The 9,942-nt window shown below is 38.3% G+C and overlaps 2 protein-coding genes across 2 annotated transcripts; both read left to right on the top strand.

Annotated features, from left to right (window-relative positions):
• The first annotated feature begins 6,431 nt into the window (after positions 1-6,431).
• Positions 6,432-6,852, top strand: LOC108118307 (calcium release-activated calcium channel protein 1-like). Its single transcript, XM_017230917.2, has one exon. The coding sequence runs from the start codon at positions 6,445-6,447 to the stop codon at positions 6,850-6,852; it is 408 nt and encodes a 135-aa protein (XP_017086406.1). The 5' UTR covers positions 6,432-6,444.
• Positions 6,853-8,077: 1,225 nt separating this feature from the next.
• Positions 8,078-9,740, top strand: LOC108118306. Its single transcript, XM_041819288.1, is given in 3 exon segments — positions 8,078-8,606; positions 8,667-9,078; positions 9,080-9,740. Coding segments are annotated over 3 exon segments (1,602 nt in total).
• The last annotated feature ends 202 nt before the right edge of the window (positions 9,741-9,942 follow it).

Here is a 9,942-nt window from a genome sequence, read left to right as displayed (position 1 = left end):
TTGGGTAAACTCCAGAGTTCGTTTATGTAATTCCGGCAGCCTGGAGACTTCCGCTACTAACAGTTTTATGCCTTAGAGCAGCATCCTCAGATCCAGACAAATTTAAGCAAACATTACACAGCCATTGTGATCTGTTCTGAGACCCCTTTTGCCTTGTTAATAATCTATAAAACAATTAATTTTTATATAATATGTTTATTTATAAATAAATATATATTTATATATATATATATATAAATATATATATACATATATATACATATATATGATACATATCTTGAAATATTTTTAATGAACATATAATGTCCATTTCCGCCATCTTCCAAAAACAGTATGTTAACGTGACATGGTTTCTCATTCTCCGTTGGAAACAGTGGCCCATTTATTTGTTTGGTATCTTCATTATACCCAAAGATGTTTATACTCATGTAGAGATTATTCTTTAAAAATAGGGAAATTTAGATTGGTGAAATCTACTATTAATCCATTGTTCAAGTATATTTTTCATTGGATATATCAACGTTATAGGAACTACATCTTTGGGGGTTTTTTACATTTATTAAAGCCGATATCAAGGCCCATTTGAAACAGTATGCATCATTTTCATTACATACATTAATAATGGCTTTCTTCGAAGCTAAGTATTTTGGTAGCGGGATATACGATGAACCTGATAAAGGTGTATATTGCTTCACATTAATTTCTAGGCGCATTATTTTGATTAATGCCCACCCGCTATGTTTCTCTTGGAATTCTTGTGTTTATCATACTATTTCCATAGTATGCTCAAGAAAAATAGAGTCCGAATCCGAGAACTGATTCATAATGGTCATTTTACTCTGAAAACTTTTAATCTCAATTTCTTCCGTTTCATTCTTAAAGAGTATATATTCAAAGAACTCGAAATTTACTATATCAATGCCTACAAAAGAAAATGAAATAAGGGAAGATAAGTAGTTAGTTTTCGCTGGATCTGGCACAGACGTATGGGCTATTAAGCTGTCACATTAGTGATAAAAACATGGTTTCCCCCACCCCGAAACCCATTATCCGTCGTCTCCTGTGATAAGGATTCCACCTTACCCTTTTAGTCAGTATGGATTCTGGCACAGAAATCATAAGCCCATAAATTATAGTTTTTAAAATAAGTACACGTGTTCAAAGAAGTAATAAAATGTGACGATTGTGTCATGATTTGTTTTCCGACCCCCTATCCGTTATTTGGGAATATTGAAATGTATTCCTGACCCTAATTAGGAGGATTGGGAACGTCTTACGGGGTTGAATTTTCTCAAAACACACTGTCAATTTCTATATATGTAAGCCTCTGTCTACGTGTGCGCGTGTGAATGGTTGAGTGGGAACCCCAGATGTGTGTAAAGAGGGTCAGATGCTTATCACGATATGGAGAACCGATATACGCTCATGGGCGCACCATAATAAAATTATCAAGTGCATAGTCAAGTATAAGTCAATGTTTCAAGTTGTTTATTTTAATTTCATATTTTTTAGATTTCAATACTTTAAAGAAAGGGACATAAATAAGGGAAATAAATAGTTTTCATTGCAGTCGTCGTTTCTTAACGCTCGCATACTTACATGGACCAACTCAATTAACTGAAGGAGGAAAGGGATACAAGGAGTGTAACGATGCAGTAATTGTTTTCGGAGAACATGTTTCTAAGACATTTCTATTCATATTTCAAAGTGTTTTGGATATCTGACTTTCAATATAGTTGAAAAAATGAATTGGATTGTTGGGAGGTCTACGAGTATAACATATCTGTATGCCCTTTAAGTATAAAAAGGAGAGCAGTCAAATTGTTCAGCATCAGTTCGTCAGGAGCACCAAAATCACCATGAACGTAATATCTGTGGAATTCGTCGATTCAATTCAGGCTTTGGAATTGTTCCACAAGATTTGGAATCACTCAAATGGGAAGATTTCCCATTTGGAGGAGAAACGATGGATGTACTTGGATATGAGTTTTTGTATGAGCACTTTCAATGTGCTCAAAGGATTGATATAGATGAACCGGAAGAAATTGTTTTTTCTGAAGATGACTACCTCTTTGACGACATAAAAGTGGATGATTTAGAAAATAAATATCTAGATTTAATGAAAGATGAAGACGATGAGTTTTTAATAAATGTTGCCAATAGCTTAGATATTTAAATATAAAATTGTATAAAAACAAATTAAAATAAAAATATTTAAAATTTAAATGTAAAAAATCTTTTATTTTTTCACGCCCCATATTAACTGAAATAAATAAAACAAATATTTACTTTATCAGCAAATGTGTTTATTTAATTATTTTCTTTATTTCAGTGATTTTGTTTTCATTATATAATGAAATCAATATTTAATTATCTGAAATAAAGTTATATAGTCTGAAATACTTTTTGTATTTTTTTTATTTTCTTCTCATTCTATTTTCTAGATTAGAATATATATTCATAATGTTTGCTGCCTCCCTTTCGTACTCAAAATTTTTATGACATCCACAAGTGTCGATTCCTTCCTTAGCTGAATCCTTTCTCCAGATACATGTTTTTCGGTGTACACCATGGATAGAAGTTATCATTTCAACTTCTTCACACTCAAGTAGTTTTGTATTTATAAAGAGAAGTCGCAGATAGTGAGATTTAAGTAGAACTCCATTAAACTGATTGAGAAACAATTTAATTTGATCCGAATACATAATGTACATCCAAGACTTTAAGTTTAAAAAAAGAAATTATGCTCTTTACTACCTGCTTACCGAATTTATTCTAAAAAATTTCTAGTTTTCTTCATCTTTTCTACCCTGACTTGTAGATATCTTAAATCCTTTTTTTTTTTTTTGATATAACAATACATTTATTAAACGTCTACAACGTACTACAAAGAACAAATAACATAAATACATAACAGGAAGGAAACTAACTAATTTTTATAACTAGATAACTAGAGATCAATGCTAAATGCTAATGCTAAATTACTGGTTTAGGACTCGAGAAATTTGGCGTCCTCTTGTCCAGAGATCGGCTGGATGCCTTCGCTTTAGACGTCTTCTAATAGTAGCGTAAACCAGCGAGGAGGCTAGGTGGTTTGTGTGAGCTGTGAGCCGATCGTTGTACCGACTCGAGTGCCTGTTTATCTGTTCCCTAATAGAGGGAATGTGGAGGTCATCTTCTAGAGCTTTGTTTCTGACGTACCAAGGCGCATTTGCAATCATGCGCAACGCCCGGTTTTGAACCCTTTGAATTTTCATAACGTTAGAATCCGAAGCCAAGCCCCATAGTTTGATGCAGTACATCATCGAGGGCACCACAATTGATTTGTAAAGCAGCACTTTGTTAGCTAGGCTTAGCTTGCTCGTTGGCTTAAGCAACCAGTAGAGTTTACTACGCTTGGAACGACAAATAGCTGCTATTTTCAAAGTATGCTGCCTCCACGTGAGGCGCTTATCCAAAATGAGGCCCAAGTACTGCGCCTGTGATGATTGCGGAATGATGTCGTCGTGAAGCTTAACCTCCGGAAGGGACTGCACTCTCCAAGCGAAACAGCAGTGTTGTGATTTCCGTCCATTAATCGCTATGTTCCACCTGTTGGTCCACTTGCCGTATGTGTCCAGAAATTCCTGGGTGATTCTTGATGCCTCGATACGGCAAGAGGAGTTGACTAGGAACGCCGTGTCATCGGCGTAGGTGGCCAGAGGTGTGTTTGGTTCATTCGGACAAGGCATGTCACACAACTTTTAGTTTTAAAAAAAGAAATGATGCTCTTTACCACCTGCTTACCGAATTTATTCTAAAAAATTTCTAGTTTTCTTCATCTTTTCTACCCTGACTTGTAGATATCTTAAATCCTGCAAATGAAAAGTCATTAAATTTAATTTATTCCAAGGCCATTTTTAAACTCGGTTTCTATTGATTACTTTTTCTCAAACAATCTTTATCTTGAAAAAAACTATTTCTACTCTCTTTTAACGACAGGTCCTCTATTTTTAAACTCACACTCTATTGGTTTTCCTTTTCTTGAACAATCTGCTTCTTGAAGAAACTATTTCTGATCTTTTCTAACCAAAGGACTTTATTTTTAAAACTGAGATATCATTTGATTTCGAACCATCTCAAACTATTTAGGGATCTATCTTAGCTGCATTTTTTTGAAACCTAGAATTGTAACTCCCAGACTTCTAAAATTTGTGAAGTTCCACTTTAAAACTGTGTACAAAATCGGAGAAATTTAATTAGTTCTTTCCAAGACATTCTCCGGGCAACATTGCCGAATATATACTCTTTAAGAATGAAACGGAAGAAATTGAGATCAAAAGTTTTCAGAGTAAAATGACCATTATGAATCAGTTCTCGGATTTGGATTCTATTTTTCTTGAGCATACTATGGAAATAGTATGATAAACACAAGAATTCCAAGAGAAAGATAGCGGGTGGGCATTAATCAAAATAATGCGCCTAGAAATGAATGTGAAGCAATATACACCTTTATCAGGTTCATCGTATATCCCGCTACCAAAATACTTAGCTTCGAAGAAAGCCATTATTAATGTATGTAATGAAAATGATGCATACTGTTTCAAATGGACCTTGATATCGGCTTTAATAAATATTAAAAACCCCCAAAGATGTAGTTCCTATAACGTTGATATATCCAATGAAAAAATATACTTGAACAATGGATTAATATTGGATTTCACCAATCTGAATTTCCCTATGGAAATAAAATGTGTGAAACATTTTTAAAGAATAATCTCTACATGAGTATAAAAATCTTTGGGTATAATGAAGATACTAAACAAATAATTGGGCCTCTGTTTTAAACGGAGAATGAGAAACCATGTCACGTTAGCATACTGTTTTTGGATGATGGCGCAAATGGACATTATATGTTCATTAAAAATACTTCAAGTTATGTATCATATATATATATATATATATATATAATTATTTATAAATAAACATACTAAATAAAAATTAACTGTTTTATAGATTATTAACAAGGCAAAAGGGGTCTCAGAACAGATCACAATGGCTGTGTAATGTTTGCTTAAATTTCTCTGGATCTGAGGATGTTGTTCTAAGACATAAAACTGTTTGTAGCGGAAAAGTCTCCAGGCTGCCGGAATTACACAAGCTAACTCTGGAGTTTACCCAGTACCGCAAGCAGCTTGAGGTGTCGTTCGCCGTGTACTCTGACTTTGAATGTGTACTGGAGGAAATATTGAAGTAAACCTAAAATTATTTAATTTAAACTCTCATATACCTATAGCTTATGCCTATTATATCAAGTGTGCCTGTGATTCTAAGCTAGATAAATTTGTAATATAAACAGGTAGTAACGCAGGATCAAATTTTGTAGACTCTCTTGTGCAAGATTTATCAAAACTGAATGATGAGTACTTGTATAAAGTTAAACCAATCATAAGGACTACTGAGGACGAGTTTGAATTTCAGGAGTCAATAAATTGTCATATTTAAAAAAAATATTATTAAATGATAGAGTTAGGGATCATTGCCATTTAACAGGTTTATTTATGGGTGTAGCTCATTCTAAATGTAACTTGGGGTATAGACTATGTACATTTATACCAGTGTTTTTCCATAATTTTTCTAAGTTTGATTGTCATTTATTTATTGAAGACTTGGCTAAAATTCCTGGTCCTATTAATGCAATCCCAGTAAATAAAAAACAATATATTTCGGTGTCCAAAACCAGAAAAACTTCAAATGGAAACAATTTTCAAATTAGATTTCCATCAAGAGCAGCATTCTATAGTAACTTCACAGAAAATGAATGTTCTCAAGATGATTATGAACACGCACAAATGATCACAATTTTCTTGTTCAAGTCTAAAGGATTATCTAGAGTTGTATTTAAAAACTGATGTTTTCCTATTGACTGATATATTTGAAAATTTTCGAAAAATATGTTTACAAATTTATTCATTAGACCCTGCTCAGTTTTTTACTACACCAGGTCTATCTTGGCCAGCCATGTTAAATACCACAAATATTCAACTCGAGTTATTAGTAGATATCGATATGTATAGATTTATTCCAAATAGCATTCGAGAGACTTAGTACAATGTTGCGATAGATATACAAAGGCAAATAACAAATACTTAACAGATTTTGATCCAACAAAGAAATCATCCTTTTTAATGTATTTGGATGCAAACAATTTATATGGTTGGGAAATGTCACAACCTCATCCTTATAAAGGGTTCGAATGGTTTTCCCCTAATGACTTAAAAAAATTTTGATATACATAACATATCTATTGATAGTGAGTATGGATACTTTTTGGAAGTAGACCTAATTTACTTCTATCGTCTTCATGATACACATAATGATCTTTCGTTTTGTGTGTCTAAAATTTTTGCAACTAAAGAGGATAAAGTTAAAAAACTAATAGCTGACCGCACCGCCAGCAGCAGCATGTCGCAGTCCGGCGAGGATCTCCACTCGCCCACGTATCTATCCTGGAGGAAACTTCAGCTGAGTCGGGCCAAGCTCAAGGCTTCCAGTAAGAAATCAGCCCTCCTCTCAGGATTTGCCATGGTGGCTATGGTGCAAGTGCAACTAGATCCCGACACAAGTGTACCAACGGGATTGCTGATAGCCTTCGCCATCTGCACCACCCTCCTGGTGGCAGTGCACATGCTGGCCCTGATGATCAGCACCTGCATCCTGCCAAACATCGAGACGGTGCGTAATCTGCACAGTATTTCCCTGGTCCATGAATCTCCGCACGAGCGTTTGCATTGGTATATTGAAACAGCGTGGGCCTTCTCCACGCTACTGGGACTTATACTCTTCCTGCTAGAGATAGCCATCTTGTGTTAGGACGAGTCGTACAACTTCATCCTGGGCAGGGTCAGAGGATCCGTGTGGTCACCGTTAAAACTGCCAGAGGAATCAACAAGCGCCCCATTACGAATTTGTGCTTCCTTTGAACTGAACCGTCGTTCAGGGGGTCCGGTATGATGAAGAATAGATCGGCCATTTACCATTATTGTATTATTGTCAAATCGCACCTAGTTAAATGCCCATCATTGTATTGTTGTTCTAATCGTAGCTAGTTAAATGCACATCATTGTTTTGTTTTTCGTCTCAAATCTTGAAGCTCACACGCATAGACGAAATTGCAGTAAATTTGCATTGGTATTGCAGTATCACGCGTTTTTCTGCATTATCTTTTCTGCACGTTTTTTCGGCAGTTATTACATAGATTTTGACTCGCTCGCAACCGCTTGTAACTTGCCCCGCTTATATATATAGTTTTGGACTCGCTCGCAACCTGCCCCGCTTAACATTTTGTAAGCCCGCTTATAATTAAGAAATAAACTCGAATCCTAGAAAAAAGAAATACAGTCCACTTAAGTTTCATTATCTGAAATCTTATTTAGATGGGGAAGCACTTTCCTTAATTAAACATATTGCCGTTACTAATGATAACTACCAAGATGCGTGGGAAAAATTTAAAAATTGTTATAACAAGAAAACGCTAATCGCGCGAACATTTGTTCAAAATTTTCTATCGTTGCCAACCGCTAACAATTTGAATATCGCAGAGTTACGTAAGGTAATTGACTCTGCCGACGAATGTATTCGAGGCCTACACGCGCTGAACTGTGACAGCCGCGATGTGTGGCTAATTTATATTTTGCTATCCAAACTAGGACCCAAAATCAAACAAGCTTGGGCAAACTGCAGTGTGTCGTCCAAGGAAGACGTCACCATACATGATCTATTCGCTTTTCTTTTTGCGCATTGTGATACTTTAGAGTCTTGTCAAATTATACACGTAATGCAACCCCCCAAGTGGATCAAATCAGACTTTTCGCGACTGCATATATTGTCAAGGACAGCACAATATATACGCATGTACTGCATTCAAAGCCCTGGATGTCGGAAATCGCCGTACCTTTGCCAGGGATACTATTGCCTAAGTCGATCTCATCAAGTCAAGAATTGTAATTCTTCGAACACTTGCCGTCAGTGCAACGCTAAGCATCACACGCTAGTCCACCCGGAAGAGTCTAGATCGATTCCATTGGCCTCCGCCCATATGTCTGCGGCTGAGGTTAATATATTTCCTTCGATTGATGCAGATGTTGCTATGAATACTGCTGCTGTCAGCCATCATACTGTGGAGAGGGCCAACAATCAAGCCCTACTGCCAACTATTCTAGCCAATGTAATTGACAAATGTGGCAACAAGACCTCATGTAGGATACTGCTCGATACTGGATCAACAATAACCATGGTAGCTGAGTCGTTTATCCAACGGATTGGAATTCCACGCACGCATGCTCGCATCTCAGTTGTTGGATTAGGTGTTAACCCGGCTGGAGTTAGCCGAGGTCGCGCTAGCTTCACTTTGCTATCAAGGACTACGACTGCCTCATTGGAGGTCTCTGGCCTAATTATGAGTTCTCTGACTTCTTTGATTCCCGCTCAGCAGGTCAAATCCATCGCTTCTGTCTGGACCAAAATTCGCAACTTACCGTTAGCTGACCCGATGTTTGGATCACCTGGAAAAATCGACGTTATTTTAGGCGCTGTTCAACTGTGGAACATCTATACTGGACATCGCCGTGAGTTTGGTATTGAATACCCCATAGCACTACATACTAATTTTGGTTGGGTCATTACAGGCAGCTATAATGATTGTGGCGAACCATTTACGAAAGCACAAGTACACCACGCTTACGAAGATTTGGATTCCCTAGCTCGCTCTTTCATGGACATGGAACAGGTGCATCCGCAGCCGAACCGCACGGGGATTCGGCAGCAACCTTCGGCCTTGGCGAGCGCTCTGCATGCCACTGCCAGATTGGCGGCCAGTGTGGATGCCTATACGGCGGCGCCTACAGCCACAGCGGCAACCGGCGACTACGGCGATCATATGGGCCAAAATCCGAACCTCAGTCAAATCCACCATCAGTCCCACCAGACCACCCAGCTGCCCGCTCACCAACTGGACAATCTTAGGTCGTCGCGGTACCTCTATCACAGCCAGTTCAATTCAAATTCGCCGCAAACGAGACGTTTCACTGCGCAGCGAGATAGCAGCTTCAGCGGCAGCAGCTTCAGCAGTAGCACCAATAGCGCCACTAGGATCACTCGCACCACTATCCTATAAAGCATCGCCCTCATTAGCGGCCCAGCCGCCGCCCTTTCAGTTGCCTACCTACCAACAGAATCAATCCTACCGCTTTCAGTCGCGCGGACATCACCGCACCGCCAGCAGCAGCATGTCGCAGTCCGGCGAGGATCTCCACTCGCCCACGTATCTATCCTGGAGGAAACTTCAGCTGAGTCGGGCCAAGCTCAAGGCTTCCAGTAAAATATCAGCCCTGCTCTCAGGATTTGCCATGGTGGCAATGGTGGAAGTGCAACTAGATCCCGACACAAGTGTACCACCGGGATTGGTGATAGGCTTCGCCATCTGCACCACCCTCCTGGTGGCGGTGCACATGCTGGCCCTGATGATCAGCACCTGCATCCTGCCAAACATCGAGACGGTGTGTAATCTGCACAGTATTTCCCTGGTCCATGAATCTCCGCACGAGCGTCTGCATTGGTATATTGAAACAGCGTGGGCCGTCTCCACGCTACTGGGACTTATACTCTTCCTGCTAGAGATAGCCATCTTGTGTTGGGACGAGTCGTTCAACTTCATCCTGGGCAGGATCAGAGGCCCCATTACGAATTTTCTCTTCCTTTGAACTGAACCGTCGTTTAGGGGGCAGGTATGTTGTTGAATAGTTCGGTTAAATGCTCATTGTTGCATTATTGTCAAATCGCACCTAGTTAAATGCTCATTATTGTATTATTGTCAAATCGTAGCTAGATAAATGCACATCATTGTTTTGTTTTTCGACTCAAATCTTGAAGCTCACACGCATAGACGAAATTGCAGTAAATTTG

This window comes from Drosophila eugracilis, unplaced genomic scaffold (genome assembly GCF_018153835.1).
Source record: "Drosophila eugracilis isolate 14026-0451.02 unplaced genomic scaffold, ASM1815383v1 contig_515, whole genome shotgun sequence".
In the NCBI taxonomy this organism is placed as follows: Eukaryota; Metazoa; Arthropoda; class Insecta; order Diptera; family Drosophilidae; genus Drosophila; species Drosophila eugracilis.
The sequence above is the reverse complement of the archived record's forward strand: the minus strand, read 5'-3'. Positions and strand labels throughout refer to the sequence as shown.